At 40.1% G+C, this 17,547-nt stretch overlaps 1 protein-coding gene across 1 annotated transcript in view; it reads right to left on the bottom strand.

The window, feature by feature from the left end:
- Positions 1–120: 120 nt before the first annotated feature.
- LOC130549696 (serine/threonine-protein kinase pim-2-like) overlaps positions 121–17,547 on the bottom strand; it is a 22,054-nt gene continuing 4,627 nt past the window's right edge. Inside the window, exons 2-8 of the mRNA XM_057327000.1 lie at positions 17,106–17,484; positions 16,806–16,982; positions 16,561–16,649; positions 15,534–16,174; positions 15,373–15,461; positions 285–1,027; positions 121–182 (exon numbers count right to left, since the gene is read on the bottom strand). Coding sequence (XP_057182983.1) covers positions 16,148–16,174; positions 16,561–16,649; positions 16,806–16,982; positions 17,106–17,484 — 672 coding nt within the window. The 3' untranslated portion in view covers positions 121–182; positions 285–1,027; positions 15,373–15,461; positions 15,534–16,147. The remainder of the gene's footprint in view (positions 183–284; positions 1,028–15,372; positions 15,462–15,533; positions 16,175–16,560; positions 16,650–16,805; positions 16,983–17,105; positions 17,485–17,547) is intronic.

Here is a 17,547-nt window from a genome sequence, read left to right as displayed (position 1 = left end):
AAAATGAATAATGTTGGAGAACAAAATAAAAGTTTGAAGACTCAGAACTCACTTCACTTGCTGTGTTGGAAACTGGAGAATCTATTTGGTGATTTTAATGACACACTCAACAAGATACAGTATGACATCTCTGCCCAAAATGTACTGAACCCTTTGGTTCTTCTCAGTATCAGAATGCTGAGCTGTTTGGCAACAACAGTATAAGTTATGTAAATTTCACAACGCCTAGTAATTATGTAATAGTAATATAAAATAGTACTATATTTTTTGCAAAACAAATGTACCTCGGGAATCAGTTCTTTAAAAACCACCTGAATGTTTTCTAGCAATTGTTCCTTCCTGCCCTCAAACAGAACATTGCTTATTTTTGCAAGGAGGTCCTCCATATGCGCCGACAATGCAGGATGAAAAGTTTGGGGTACTGAGATGACCTTTCCGGCCTTTGATTGTCACCACTGGTTCCATGTGGGTTTTACGGAGCCTTGATGAATCCCCTGGAAGGTGTCCTGAAAAGTAATTTGTATCAGCAATCTATACTAAACATATTTTTTAATTCCTCAGACTGGGACTAAAAAGTGGCCCTGGAGTTCTTTGCCAAGAGCAGCCCACCACACCCACGCAACATACCACAATACACCAGCTCTGTCCATGTTCCAGGGACGGGGCCCTCCATCCATTCATCCTATCAGTGGGGCCAACTGGGAAGACTCCTGGTGCTCCAGATGAATATACTGTATACTGTACATACCTGGATTTCGGAATCACTGACGAGAGAAACAATTCCTCGTCTTTTCACCCCCTCCATTGTCCTGTAGTTTACGATGGGAAAGCATTTGACTTGCATTGGCTTTTCAGGCTGTTTATAATGATGAGAACATATTTAACACATAGGCCTACCTCTTGTATGTCAAGTGCTGAATAGCATATGCTGATAAAGATGACGCGTGATACCTACGCAGGTGCCACAGATCATCTGTCAGCAATGCCTCTGTTTTGAGAGAGGTCCACTTCTCCCTCACCTCCATTTCTGCCATCTAATGTAATGAATATACAAGATAAAATACAAACATTAATTTACTGGTACTGAAACTTACTCTACAAACCAAAACCCCACAGTTGTTTAAGTCTGTCTGCATCCATTGTGCTGGGTAGTCGACACTAGTCCACTTATTCAAGTCCCAGAGGTTTTGTGTTGTGGAGGAACTGCAGAGGCCATGGGATGGAGGAAAGTTGTATAAAAAACACAAAAACCTTGCATTAGAAGTATTGTGATAAAAATGTCATCACTTTCATTAATTTTACGTGAACTGTCCCTTTAAATCTTGAGCACAGACCAGACAAGAGCTGCGCCTTCCGGCGGTTACATTTGTCTACAGCATACGTCATCGAGGTTGTCCCACTTTAGTTAAAAACATTATGTATACAATGTAAGTCGAGTGGATAAAAGCGTCTGCCAAATGCATAAATGTAAATAACATTAACATTTATTTCTCTTAAGACGTAATCATTGTAATTTCATTCTTACCTTGAAATGTAACGGTTGCCTGGAACCTGAAATAATGACGTATGTGTAAGAGTTTGGTTCCAAAATGAGGTAACTCCGTTTTAAAAATAAATCTAAAATCATGTATTTTTATTGTGCCTTCCAATTCATATCAAAGTGCAGTTGCTTTTTTATTTCAAGCCACACTTACTCAAAAAATACAGCTAACTAACGCAATAAAACACAAGAAAAACATGATAACATAATAAAAAACATGTAAACCTTTTTTTAAAACGGAACCAAACTCTTCATATAGTTCCCGTAGTGATACTGGTGAATATGGCGTAGCTCTCAACCAATCAGATTCGAGAACCAGAATAATTGTAAATATGGCTCACAATGGATATAAATTAAATTGAGAGCGGTTTGCAATGCCAAATGTTTAACTCGTATTGTAATATTACAATGTTTTATTTTTTTAGACATGTCTATTACACATCTGATTTCACATTATACATGTATAACCAGTGATATGCACAAAGGGTAGAGGTGCAGAAAAGTATTAGTGGTGGTCGTTTTTCTTTTTTAAATATAAAAGAGTTAGATCAGTTTAGATATTTATTGCATTTTAAAAGCCATAAATTAAGCATTGAGCAGAATTAAGTTTACAATTTTGGTTCAGCCCTCCACTACAGTCCCATTTCTCATGTGGCCCATTGGGATTAATTGCACACCCCTGAATTAGAGGAATATTTGAAAATGTCAAGAATAAAAATTATGCATACTGTAAATTATTACACTGTAAACCCGGATAAATTGGCAATACTCAAATATTTTTTTGAGTTTTAGAGATTCTTGGTTTAAGTAAGCAGAACCTTCAAATTTTGATTACTGTTAAGTTAAAGTTCTTACCAAATCTTAGTTAGTGCGACTTAAATATTTAATTTATCCTTTTTATGAAATTAAGTGGACAGAAATTAACAAATAAGTACCAAAATTGCATTTTTAAGTTAACTAAACTAAATTATTTTGGTTTCTTTATTTTGCATATTCCTTAGTCTTAATATGCATAAATCAAATACCTTGACTTACGCAAGCCAAAATGAGCAAGAAGAGACTGATCTCAGAATTGGCATTAGCACAGTCACTGCTCACTGGTAACATAACATGTTACAGGTGAAATGTAGCTTCACAGAGACTAGGCACATGCACCACTCTTCTAAACAATGGTAACCACAAAACTGAAAAATATGTCAAACTCTTCTAAATATCTAAGAGAAGTGAACATTAAACACTAACAAGTCTTTAACTTTACTAAAAACATATAAAATAATCATATTTTTTAAAATTTACTCTCCTAATGCAGTCTGATGCAAAGCATGCTGGGAATTGGAAATCCTTCTTGACCAATTGTTGAATTAACATGTTTAAATTAAGTAAGGAGCATATACAATTTTTGAGTTTTAGTCAAGTTAATAAAAAATAATCATTATACTTTACTCAAAAGTAAAAAAAAATGTTTCATGAACTTAAAATATTTAAGTAAGTAGAACTTTTATAACTTTTTTATAAAATTAAGTTTACATTACTTAATCTTTTTGATTATTTTGAACATTTGGGTTTACAGTGAATAATAATGTGTCTTTGCCATTTTTTTCAATATAAAAGTATTTATAAAACAAAGGGTAGAAGGAATTGCATGTACACACATACAGTAGTTATCAAATTTCAGTTTGGAATAAATAAAAAAAGATTTAATTTAATGTGCGAATAATATGCGGCCCTTAACAAGGATTCGAAAACTTTATGTGGCCCTCGAGGTAAAAAGTTTGCCCACCCCTGGGTTAGAGGGACTGTGCCAATGGATTGGATTACTGGATGCTCCACCAACCCACCCACCTACCCACCTGCTCTGCGTGCAGTCCAAGTAGAGGTGCAGTGCGCGTACTGGACACAACACGTTGGAGGTTGGGTCTTCCTTCCCAGAGGGGAGCGCCTGCAGGTTCACCACCTGGTCCTGGAAGAGAGTGGTGGGAACCTTGGGCACATAACTGGGCACGAATTCTAGGCACCCATGGGACACGGAGAATGCCTGGAGGTCCCCCACCCTCTTGATAGAATCGAGAAAGACTGGCGTCTCTGAGGGGCTCCAAAGGGGCCGTACCAAGGCCCTGTAAGACCACGTTAAGGTCCCAAGAGGGTACGGAGCGCGGTCAAGGTGGATTCACCCTTCTCGCGCTCCTAAGGAATCTGGTGACCAGGTCATGTTGGCCGAGAGACTTACCCTCCACGAGATTGTGATGAGTGGCAATAGCGGCTACATACTCTTTCAACGTGGACGGGGAGAGGTTGCTCTCGAGTCTCTCTTGTAGGAAGGCCAACGCTGACCCGTTCGGGCAACTCCGTGGGTTTCCCCCGCGGGAAGAACACCAGGACAAGAAGAGATGCCACTTATAAGCGTATAAACGCCTAGTGGCGGGGGCTCTAGCCTGCAGGACAGTCTCTCTGACCGCCGGCGGTAAGCCACTCAAAATCTCCTCGTCCCGTCCAGGGGCCATACATGGAGATTCCAGGGGCCTGGCTTGGGGTGCAACACCGTGCCCTTCCCCTGCGACAGAAGGTCCTTCGTCAGGGGAATCGGCCAGGGGGGAACTGTCGTCAGAGCCACCGGGTCTGAGAACCAAGTGTGGTTGGGCCAGTAGGGCGCAACTAGCAGTACTTGATGTCCCTCTTCCCTGACCTTGCACAGGACCTGTGCAAGGAGGCTCACTGGGGGGAAGGCGTACTTCCGCTTGTCCCACGGCCAGCTGTGTGCTATTGCATCCGTGCCGAGAGGTCCCTCGGTCAGGGAGTACCAAAGCTGGCAATGGGTGGAGTCCAGGAAGGCAAACAGGTCCACCTACGCCTGGCCATATCGCTCCCATATGAGCCGGACTGCGCGGGGATGGAGTCGCCATTCTCCGTGGGGTGTCCCCTGACGAGAGAGCGCATCGGCTGTCTTGTTCAGGTTGCCCGGGATGAAGGTGGCCTGCAGGGACTTGATCACCTGCTGACTCCAGAGGAGGAGGCGTCGAGCGAGTTGTGACATCTGCCGTGAGCGTATGCCGCCTTGGTGATTGATGTACGCCACGGCAGCCATGCTGTCCGACCGGACCAGCATGTGTTTGTCCTGCACGAGGGGTTGGAATCTTGGCCCGTAGCACGGGAGTGTTCTCCCCTCGAACCGAGGTGTGGAGAATGCCCCAAAACTTGGGCGGGCGCCTGGATTGCATAACCGAGACGGATCGTCCTCTCTAGCCAGCGTGACGGGCTGGTGCACTCTAGCCAAGCGCCCAAGAACCGTGACAGCGGAACCAGAGGGATGATCTGCTTCACCGTGCCGTGGGAGGCTGGTTCGGTGGCAGAACCTCGGGGAGGTCGACGGCTCTGTTGACTTACCTGCTTGGTGTCGCTGACCGACGCAACGTCCGGTGGAAGTTGCGGTCGGCAACATAATTTGTCCCAGACTCCCGTCGAGTCGAGGGTGCTGTGGAGAGAGAAAACCCAGGGAGAAAAACTATTTTTGTGAGAATGTGGGCGCCGGGCCCTCTCCGACCCGTGGGTGATGTAATGGCCGGGGTCGGGCCCGATGTTGGACTCCCTGGGTTCTTCCCATTTTCCCATCAGGGCTTAGAGGTCCTCTTAGCGGCCTGCTGACGGGGGGCAGATGCCTTCCTCCGCGAGGCCCTACGTCTCGGGCGTGCCATCATCTGGGAGGGCGCTGGTACCGGATGAGCCGCCGTGGAGGTGCGGGGCTGCTGGGAAGCTGGCTGCACTCGGGACCGTGACGACCGATAGGTGGCCAGGTTGCGGCGTGGCAGAATCTGTTTAATGGCCTCAGCCTGCTTCTGCACCGCAGAGAACTGTTGTGACACATCCTCCACGGTGTCACCGAACAGCCCGGCTTGCGAGATGTGCAAAGATTGAGCCACAGATGCCTGTCTTGGACCACAAGTGTGGACATCGACCGACCCAAGGCACATGCCGTGGCCTTCGTCATCCGGAGTGCGAGGTCAGTGGCCATGCGTAACTTGCTCATGCGAGTTGGGTCGGCCTTCCCATCATCCAGGTCTTTCAGGAAGCCGCTTGTCCCGCAGCATTGTAAGCCTTCGACACTCGTGAGCTTACAAGCTTTGGAAGGAAGTCTAGGCCGACCCCTCCATGTCGACATTGCCTTTGGCCGCCCCACCATCCAGGGAAGTAACAGCACCCGATCCCGCTAGCCGGGACTTGCCATGCACTTCCGGGGAGAATGGCACCGGGGCGGCGCGTGGCTTTAAATCACGCTCCGCCCCGAGAAACCATAAATCCTGCCCGGGCAAGCATGGCTGACATCTCAGCGTCGACCTCATCTTGAGCTCGACCGCCCAGGGGAGGGAGCTCAGAGAGGTCTTCCACATCCGATGCCAGGAGGTAGCTGTCACTATGACAGAGAGTTCGTCCTCATCCCTCTGTTGAGTCTGCCCGCTATGGGACGGTCCACCGCCGCCCATCGGGGACAAGCCAGGTGAGCGTGCTGGGGTATGGGTGGTCCGCAAAGCCGCAGCTGACGGAGCGACATCCATAGGAACCCCCAAATCACCTCCGCTGCTCACCAAAGTGGTCGACCTCGCCGAAGCGGCAGTCGAACTCACCTGGGAAGCAGACGGGGTGGCGGCAGCGCTCACAAAAAACGTAGCCATGCTCGCAACTGTGGGAATTTTGCTCTTTTAGGTCTGTAGCTTGCTGCCGAGACGCCCAGGGGAAGTCCGCTATCAGGAGGGAGAAGTCCGCTGCTCTGCATCGTAAATCCAGCAGTGAAGAGTCTCGAAGAGATAATCGCTTGACAATCATATGCCACGCAGGTTCCAAAGAACAAAGGATGAGTGAATGACCGCCACCATTTCCCTTTTATACCCGTATGCATGGGCTGGGGACTGGCATGCGTGTGCCATTCGCCAACCCCATTGGCGTTTTAAAATTCCTCTCGGAGATGATAGGTTCTCAAGATCAAACCCCAGTCTGTCTCTGAACACAACGTCGAGAGACCGGCTGAAGGGGAACAACAGACACCTTTATGTATAAAATAAATGTTTGATGCAACCTAAGCAGATCTACTGTTTACCTTTTTAAGTATTTCCACATTTCATTTTGAAATTTAATTGTGTGACATTTCCCGTATTCATCTTGGATTGGTGGGAATTATTTTGTTCATCTGGTTCCATTTAAATCATAAATTAAAATCTTTTATTTTTTCGGGCAGTGTTGCTCTGGTGCTGTTGACCCATTGCAGCAAAAGGCCATAGAGCTCATGGCATCTGTGTACACTACACAAAGCTCTCTTTTTCTTATCACTCTATATTTATAGATTATAATTTTATTTTACTACAGTATTATTAGTTACAATGTGTTAGTGTATGATCATATTCAAATTTCTTCACATTAAAAAAAGGTAATAGGTCTACCATGTTATGTGTTTTTTGTCTGTCTGTAAGCACAAATTAAAACAGTGCAAAATGTGTAAATTCTTACAAGCTTGTATAAACCGAAAAAATTAAATATCCTCACTCTTAACCCCATAAAGGTTATGTCATAACGTATTTGTTATACTTAACATTCACGTGTTGTTATATCAAATAGTATAGTCACATATATCAGTAAAGTCAATAAAGTCTACCACCTATTTAGCTGCAAACAAGTTTTGACCACAAATCGTGACCCACTACTTTAATTTTACTTGGTAGTGCAAAGGAACTTCATGCCACAGCCACAAACAGCAGGAAACATTTTTATTTTCTGTAAGAGCTGATGATGTCACCAAAAAAATGAATTGCATAAATGAAGTAATAATCATTGAGAATGTAAATGATGTTGACTTAAATTGCATATAAATTCAAAATGTTAGATTACCTTGCAGGGCATAACTTTGTTTTTCGTAAATTATTATTAATGTACAGTAATATTGACACGTAGTGTGGAGGCTGTTGACACGAGCACCTCAAGAAGCAGGAAGCAAGAGATAAACATCTAACACACAGCGACTATCAAGGCATCAAAGGATAGTACACATGTTTCCTATGTAGTCCTGTCTTTCATTTAAAATTAGATTTTTATTTTGTTTTATTGCATGTTTGTTTCTGTTGTATCAACAGACAACAAAAATATATGTGGACATGCAAATTGAAACACCTCAATTTTTTACCGCCGACAGTGAGTTTGAAATTTTTGGATTTTTCTTTGGCTCATTATGGTAAGTTTATTCATCTGTTGTCATGAGGTGTGATACATTTTTGACTGCATTTATTATATAAGTTATTTATTGCAACTCTTATTAACAGCATTATGCTAATTTGTNGTGATTTTATCTGATGTGTCATATCTCCAGTGCAGTCCAGTATGTGAAGAGAAAAATGTGATCTACAGCTCTGTGTGTAAACAGGTGAGATGTTAATGTTGTACATACTGTCTGTAGATACTGGACACATCATTTCATCTCATTTTATCACACAGGTGTCTGATCTGGATTGAATAAGTCCTTTCTGAGAAAAACATAAACACAGCATGCAGAATACTGTAACACATATTTGCTACACTGCCTGTTTTTGAATGTTTTACTATTTATGTTCAAGCATAACCCTAAACTTACCCAGTGTTTTCACTCGTATGTGTTTTTAGAGCAGTGTTGCCCTCTAGTGGTGTTGTTGACTCATTGCAGCAACAGGCCAAAGTGCTCTATGTGGCGTCTTTATAAGAGCTTATTTTCAATAAACAATTTAAAGATATACATTTTGTTTTGCTACACTATAAATAGTTAAAATGTGTTCGTATATGAGACATTTAAAAATAAAATAAATGACATTTGAAATTTCTTTACATTGAACGAATACAGAATGTCTTGTTTCTTGCCTGTCTGTATACACAAATTATTTTCCAAGTTTAAAAAATGAGTGAATAATGTGCAAATGCTTACAATCACGTAAAACTGAAGTTCAGACCTCTCACTCCTAACCTATATAAAGGTTTTTTTCATGTTTTTTTAATGCTTTTGACATCTAGTATATACAAATAATAGAAACTTAAGTTACATTCACATGTTCGAATATCAAATGGGCCCACAGAACCTCAGTTTATCCTGCAGAAAGGCGCTCGAAGAAGTACTGCTGAACATTTACCAGACCATCATTTTCAGGCAACCATCCTAAAATCATAAATATCAAACATGTTTGTGTTCACAACTTAGAATCAACTAGGCTCCAACATGATCGGGAGCTGTAAAATAATTGCAGTGACACCACACGTGAGGATTTTTCAGACAAAAAAAATCGGTTACAAGTCTGGAATCGGGTCACGTCCCCTCACATCTGCATTGAGAAACCAAAGTTTCTGTGAAACAGAGATGTGTCATTTCTGCTGTCATTTCAACACCCACCAACCGACACCATTTGACTATATTTTTATTTGCATTACCATAACAAATGTGATTTAACAGCACATACAGCATGCCAAAAAAACCAACACATGAAAGTCACGAGCCCAACTCAAGGAAACACTGATAACCATGATGGAGACTTTTGTTAGCTGGGAACTTTCTTAAAACGTAAAAAAACTGGACATGTTGAATGTTTTTAAAACTCTTTCAAAAACATGAAAAACCTCTAAGAAACGTTCTTATGACAAACTTTTCTTAGCTTGGAGTCCAGGGCGCGTCAGATGAAACGGTCTCTACACACACTTATTTTGTTTGGATGTTTTATTTTTCATATTTGAAATGATTTATTTGAGCTGTTTGCAGATTAAGCAAGTACGAACTTCAGCACAAGTTAATAAAAAAAAACAGTTTTAAACAACCAATTATGAAGTAAGTGTCACAGGAACTAAATATATTTTAATTCATAGAATTTATTCTTTAAAATGAATCTTATACCATTTCAATTCAATTCACAGCTTTACAGATACACATACACTGTAAAAAATGATTTGTTGTTTTTTGTTGTTTCAACTTAAAAAAATAAGTTACCTTGTTGCCTTAAAATTTTAAGTTAGTTCAACTTAAAAATATTAGTTCACTTAATGAATTTGTTGCAAACTCGTTGTATTGACTAATATTTTTAAGTTGAACTAACTTTAAAAAATAAGTTACTTTGTTGCCTTAAAATTTCAAGTTGAAACAACAAATTTTTTACAGTGTACTCTTATAAGATGGGATATCAGAAATATACAGTGTATATATACATTCTATTATTTACAATTAGTAAAATGAATGTGCATTTTAAAGCAATGATAAAGTAATCATTGAGATTACCACATTTGTAGAATTCATGAGTTTTGCACGATGATCCAGAGCTTAAGTCGTAGAGTCCTCGCAAAGATCATCTGAAGTCTTCATAAGAATCCGGATCTAAACTGGAGCTGGTGTGATCTCTAGTTTCTTCGGCATGGGCACCAGATGTAGAAACAGAAAAACAGATGGAGAATAATTATCATATAGCTGCTGTTCAGAACATTTCAGGCAGATATTATAAAATAATGATTTGCATTTAATCTGACATATAACTGGAATGCAAGAATCAAGACACTTTATGTGAAAGTTTGACTAAAGAGATGCGTCTTAACATTAGATTTAAACTGGCGGAGAGTGTCGCAGACAGGTACCAGATGTGAAAACGCTCAACCTCCTTTAGTGGACGTGACTGTAAGGACTATCAAGGAGTTTTGTGATCTTAATGAGCGAGATGGCCTGTAGTGTGTCAGAAGTTGGGTTAAGCACACAAAAGCAGGGCTCTACACTGCGACCATTTCAGTCACATTTGTGATATTATATACTGCACTGAAATAAAAGCATTGCACTAGTAGCCATTCATTTATGCCTTTCTATTAAGAGAAGGGAAAATACGCTTAACGCATCATTTAGCGCATATGACTTGATAACTGCCCAGCTCGCGCTGTATAAAGACGACGTGTCTCTGTGCAGCTCTCGCCTAGACACGCTTCACTTCATAACGTCGCGTCTTGTTTAAAGAAGATGTCATCGTCCATCGCAAGGTTTCACTGTCGTCCGATGCCAATTTGGTAGAAATCGCCTAACCCCATTCACAATACCTGCAGAACTTCCGATGATCTGGCTGGTCTAGAACATGGGCGGGTATATGCAACGTTGGGGGCGTACATCCCGACTCTAACGTCACAGTCGGTGTTATCTCTCTCACGTACCTTCTCGGGATCGGCTCCACATTTGTGGAATGATCTGCCCGCTGCTACAAGATCAGCAGATTCTGTGGCCATCTTTAAGAACAGTCTGAAAACACATCTCTTCCGTCAACACCTGACAGATCAGTTCTGACTTCAATCTCTTTTCTACTCTTTCAAAATAAACTTAGCTCTGTATGCTGTGGTAGACTATATGAGAACAGTTTTCTTTTATTGCACTTATGCTTTTTGTTGTCCTATGTTGTTCCAATTGCTTCCATTGTTTCCCTCATCTGTAAGTCGCTTTGGATAAAAGCGTCTGCTAAATGACTAAATGTAAATGTTATTTTTGGATTGGCCTCTTTTTCAGTGGTTTTTTGCATTCACACGATTAACACAAGAAGGGGGAAACAATGGTGTTTGAGGCTCACAATGTGTCATTTCCATGTACAGACCTCTTATTATTCATCTATGCCTAGGTAAATACTGTTTTCATTCTATGGCACCTTTAAAAAGCAAGGCAGTTCCAATCAAAAACAATACACATTCTAATTTCACAACTGGTTTCAGCCTAGGGCCGTGGAGAATAAGCTCTGTATGAAGGGTAATAAAGAAACAAACAAAAACAAACAAACAAACAAAAAATCACAAAAAAGATTTTGATAGATATTTTCAGATATTTCTTGAAGAAATCAGGACAGAAGTGGTCAAAAGTGGACAAAATAGACAGCGCCCTTTGTTTAGTCATGAGGCGTTAAACGATAAACGTGCGATTATCGTCCCAGTGTGGACAGGCCTCAATGCCAACGCTCTGGCTTCAGCAGAACGCAGGAAAGGAGACCAAATGCTAGTTTTTTGAATGGATGTCAATTAGGGCTGTGCAAAAAATATCGATACATGTAACTATCGCAATGTATTTTTTTTCAATAGTGTATCGATATTTTTTTTTAATCATATCATATACACACGGCCAAAAGTAAGTGGTAAAAATATAAGAACGCTTGGAGCTCTCAGAGCTGATGTGTGTGTGCGCTTTGGTTTTCAAAATAAGTCATGGAGTAATGAGGTATATCAAATAATGCTGTTTGTAGGCTTCTCAAGTCAGGACACAAGTCACTTGGCTACTGCAGTGCATTAGACGGAAAGCTTATTAAGAAAAGTAACCATGACATTTATTGTGCTTTCACGGATGTGACACCAGAGTTTTTACAGCACGGATGAAGCAGAGGTTTTATTCTGCCCATGTTCATTGTTTTAACTGTAATGCACCACAACAGCCAAGTGACTTGCGTGAGCCACCTTATTCCCCTGTGCTACCCACTTGAGGGGCGCAATCCACAGTTTGAGAAGCCAAACCTCTGATCTAAAGGTCCATGCATCGCACATCATGGCCACTCTGCAGTGGTAAGGGATGTTTTTACACTTATCCTTACAGAAAACCCCCGCTGGTGCACAGCGTGTTGTATTTCCAGCTCTACTTTTGACATTTTCTATTTAAAGTATTGCAATATATCGCAAATGTGTATCGTATCGAAATACATATCATGATACAATATATCGCTATGTATCGTATCGGGAGGCACTTGCCAATACACAGCCCTAATGTCAATGGGTTTTGTTAGCCGTTACGGTTTTCCAATTTAGAAGTTTTACAGACCCTCCCATCTCCTATAATAAGAGTATCTCTAATAAGAGTATTTCCCTTAAAGGGGAGATTTCACGAAAATACGACTTTTTCTGTGTTTAGGTGCTATAATCGGTTCCCTGGTTCATCTACGAACCCGAAAACGTGAAAAAGTACAACACAGTAACTTTGGTTTGTTACGCCTTTCTCTGAAAGCATGTGAAAAAAATCAGAGCTCCAGATTACGCTCCCTGCGTGACGTAGGCGAGGGATCTCATTGTAATAGCACCGCCCCTTAATCTGCTCGTTTACACCCACGGCGCGCAATTTTGTTTTTTGCAGGTGACAAGAGTGTATCGGTTCTGACGCCATGGCGAAAGTTTGTATAAAGGTGTATAAAGAGCTTACACAATGAAGCGTTATGTTTTTGTTCCCTTAGAATGAGCTATTTCTATCTACATACACCGTGGGTCCCCTCGCATATAATTCGCCATGTTCTGTCACCCGTGTTTCTAACGGGAGGGGTGGAGTGAGCGGTTGGTTGCAATTCGCAACGTTGCCGCTAGATTTTACTGACTGGAACTTTAATTACTTACAGTTTCTTCTGATGTAATTGAACTAAATACCGTGCAGTATATACAATAGTGGAACTGACATAAAAAATCAAAGTCTAACTTTAAAATGCACGCTTTAATGCGTCCTCACATTTGTAATACTTTGGCCGGTTAATACGAATACTTTATGTAGTTTTATATTATTTATTAGAATGAATTAAAAAAGCTGTTTCATGTCTATACTATCAAGGTTGATACAGGACATAGAAAGTAATTAGTAATACGTAATTAAATACTTTTTGGAGAGAGTCATTTGTACAGTAATCTAATTACTCTATTGAATATGTCGATGAGTACTGGAAATTTGTACTTAAGTACAAGTAAAAGTACTTGTGTTAAAAAAGTACTTGAGTAAAAGTAAAAATTACTCTTCTCAAAAACTACTCTGAGTACTAGTTACTCGTTACTTTTTAGGCGGTGTTATTTAATGAATTACGAATAATGATTAATAATCAAATTTGGAGATTTATATAGAAAATAGCTACTTTTAACAAAACACATCTTTACCTTACTGATAAAGTATATAACTGGATACAACTCAGACAAAATAACCATTCAATGTGTTGTTCTGTCTGTCTATAATGAGCTCAGTTTTCCAGGTAAAACCATTTATGCACTTCCAACACTGTTCAATCATGTGTACTAGGCCCCACAATGCAGAAATTAATAAATAAGAGCCCAAAATACTGCAAAACACTTGTAACCTAAATTGTATTGGATTAGCATTAAGTCATATCTGTAGAGGAGCTGGCTGATCAATTACTCAACCTCAAGCCATCCAAGATGTATGTGACATTATTTCTTAGGTATTCCTTCGTATTGTGTCCCTTTCCCGCAGTGACTTTCAAGCGCACAAAACCGCTGTTTGATACGCGCCCTGCCTGCCGCACACTTTCGTCCTCCTCCTTGATTAAACTAAATTGGCGGCAGATGTCTTGAAATCTGTGTGACGCAAGTTTTCCATGCGCGATTTGAGTGGACGGGGTCACGTGACGGGACTGATTATTCTCCTTAGCCAATCACATGAAAATTAAACAAAGTAGCGACGACAATGTGAGGAAAAAATAGCACAGTGAAAGTACCGATACAGCACTAAAAATGTACTCAAGTAAATGTACACTGTTTTTAAACTACTTAAAAAAAACTACTCAATTACAGTAATTTGAGTATTTGTAATTCGTTACTTTACACCACTGGTCATTAGTAACTAATAATTAATCACCTTTTCAGAGTAATTTGCCCAACATTGGGTGCAGAAGAAGAGCTGTTTGAAGTACTTTGTTGGTCATTTTTTGTTAGTAATTTTTAAAGAAATTTTAATGACCTTGTAAGGAATCTTGACAGCTGCATTTTGGGTAACTGTAGTTTGTTTAATCTAAACCTCATCCATATGTGAATTATTCATATCGAGTTGCTATTAGTACTAATAATAGAAGATTTCCAAGATTTTCAGAATTAGAGCCTCGAGATTATAATTGCCTTATTTTGTAAAAACTATACTGCGGTCTAATAGTATATATATATATATTTTTAATGAAATAATCTTTTTACCATGTGTCAATGTCAATTTGATTTTATATCAAAAATAAAGATCTGAACAATAGAATAAACGAGGGGCTCAGATGCAAAAGCAGCTAAACACATCTCCGTCAAACATGATATAATGATATTGACCAAATGCTCTCGGCATGGATAAGATGTTCATCAAATACCTTCGCTTCAAATCCACTTAATCACATACCGCTGATGGCAGAATCTTCTAAATGCCACGTTAATTTGTTGGCAGTTGGACCACAGCGCCCCCTAATGTGTGCTTCAGTTTCATAATTTTATAAATTAGTTTCATAATAATTTACATTCTGACTTCCACTATTTGCTACGTTTTTAGTTGCGTCTTTAGTCATTTTGTGACTGTTTACTTTGACTTTGCCAAAAAAGCTTGCAAGCACGTAAAATTAGTTAATTAATAATTAATTCATGAAATGACCAGTGACATTTGTGAAAATAAGACATTTTAATTACTGATTATTAAAGTGAAATTACTGAACATTACCACAAGAGCCTGATAAAAAATGCTAATTTACAAGAATATTTGTCAGAGTTTTGCATTTGAACAGACTTTTAAAAAGGCATTTATTTTTAAAATATTTTACATTTTCCTTTCTTGTCATTGTTTTTATTTTATTTTTACGCTGGGGCGGTCTTGACAAGAGGTCTGGGATTATGGGCTTGAATAAGGAGCTCTGGTGGTCTTGACGCCTGACGTTCTATCGGTTACTTTACTCACAGCTCGACCTGAAATAAATAAATAAAACTTGTGTTTTATCTAAAGATATGACTTGTCAGCTTCCTCACATAGAAAACAGAAAACTCAATAACTGTGCCCTCACACTCCAATTGGTGACTAAACCTAAAAACAAACACAAAAACTAAATCTAGCACAGTACCTAAAACCATGCGTGGTTAAGGATCTCTTGCAGGTGGATACGCTTTTCTGGATCCTCCTGTAGACCGGCTTGAATCAAATCGCAGCATTCTGTGTAAAAAAAAAGTAAACTGTGAATTTATTTAAAGTTTCAATTCATGCCTGCTAAAATTCTTTTATTACCTGTTTTATATTAATAGTCGTCCTCTGCGTTATATCATTCAGAACTACAGTTGACCCTCACTGGACGATCACAGGAACATTTTCTCCCTCACAGGCAAGCATCTGAAGACGTGGTCACGTGGGAGGGGTTCAGGACGACCCGGCTAGAAGAAAGAAAAATGTAATCATGAATAGATGAAGGTGGCTCAACAATCAAGGATTTAACTCAGTTTTTAAGTACAAACCTAATTTTGTTTTAGACTATGAAGATATTTAAGATAGAGCTGTGCAATTAATCGAAAATTAATTGTAATTGTCAATTACAAACAGTGGTTCAGCTGTGCGATTTCTTTACATTTATTGTTCAGTTGAATTCACAGTTTAAAAGGTGTTTTTTTACTTTTCTATGCTGTTTGAAAAGTTAGTGAGTAATCATGTTAATCGGGATCTCAATATTGGTCAAAATAATCGTGATTATGATTTTTGTCACAACCGAGCAGAACTACATTAAGGTTAGGAAGGAATATGACGATATGATATTAAAAACATTAACAGAAGAAAAAAAAAGAAAAATAAGAGTAAAAAAATCAAGTCATAGACGGCTCCAAAATCGCCTCCATGCTGCATTCTGCAGATCAGGTCAAACTGCCGGCCATCGATTTCTGTTAAAAGATGAATGCAACAGACATGAATCCACAAACATTAGCCATACTTAAGCCAAAACTATTTTACAAATATTTGTTTAAAATGTAAAACATATTGTTGTTAAAAACAGAATTTTGTTGCTAAATATGTTATTACATACACAAACAGAAATTACAGAAACAGAAAGTTTACATTGCTAAGGGTGTGTAGTGACACACGGAATCGTTGTTTGAATAAAACAGCTATTGACCAATCAGAACCAAGCACTCAGAGTACATCAGTTTTATAAGTTGTGTTGATTGACATACACTGACCTGAAACTTCCAGATCTCAGAATCAACCAACAACAAAAATCTAAACCCTTTGTTTTTGCTGGGTGTCAGGTGTATAAACAGCTCAGTACCTGAAACCACTTGTGGCCAAGGATCTTTTCCAGATCGATACGCTCTTCTGGATCCTCCTGTAGACAGACTTGAATCAAATCGCAGCATTCTGTTCAGAAAGACAGAAGAGATGATTATTTCCTTTTATTATGTCACTTTAAACTTCACACATGCTCTCATTTATCATCTTATTCAATTCTTTGATCAAACCACTTGTTCTGTTTTCTATCATTCATAACTACAGTTGACCGGAGGAAGATCTCACCTTCAGTCAAGCCGTCTTTGCTCCATGTCTTCTCAATGATCCGCTTGAGGCTCAGAGAGCCGGGAAATGCCCCGCACACCATGGCATACAACAGCATCCCGAGTGAGTAAACCGTCGCCGGCTTGCAGTAGTAGTAGCCCGTTTTATGAAGTTCGGGGCAGGTGTACTCATATGTGTCTGAAAAAAACAGATTAGCATGCAAAAATGTGATGTCTCAAAACTGAGAAAAGACACTATCTGAAAATATCATCTTAGTATTTGTGTAAACTGCTGTTCATAAAGGAAAGTGATCAAACTTACCCCAATACCCTGTGTAGGCTGATTCTTTAAGAAGATCGCTGCACCTGAAGTTGATTATTCTGACCTCCAGCGTGTTTGGGTTTATCAGAAGGTTTTTCAGTTTTATGTCCCTGTAGAAGACCCCCCGCTTGCAGCAGATTTCTGCAGCTTCAGTCGCTTGCCTGAAGATAAACTGCGCTATGTTCTCTGTTATGCTGCCCCTTGTGCGATCCATGAAACTGAGAATGTCCTCACAGGGAGAATGGCGCTCCAGGACCATGACGTAGCGGTCCCAAAAATCATGCCAGTCCAGAAGCTGGACGATCACAGGGACATTTTCTCCCTCACAGGCAAGCATCTGAAGACCCACCTCACGTGGGAGGGGTTTATGATGACCCGGCTAGAAGAAAAAAAACGTAATCATGAATAGATGAAGGTGGCTCAACAAACAAGGATTTAGCCC

This window comes from Triplophysa rosa, unplaced genomic scaffold (genome assembly GCF_024868665.1).
Source record: "Triplophysa rosa unplaced genomic scaffold, Trosa_1v2 scaffold150_ERROPOS200000, whole genome shotgun sequence".
NCBI lineage: Eukaryota > Metazoa > Chordata > Actinopteri > Cypriniformes > Nemacheilidae > Triplophysa > Triplophysa rosa.
The sequence above is the reverse complement of the archived record's forward strand: the minus strand, read 5'-3'. Positions and strand labels throughout refer to the sequence as shown.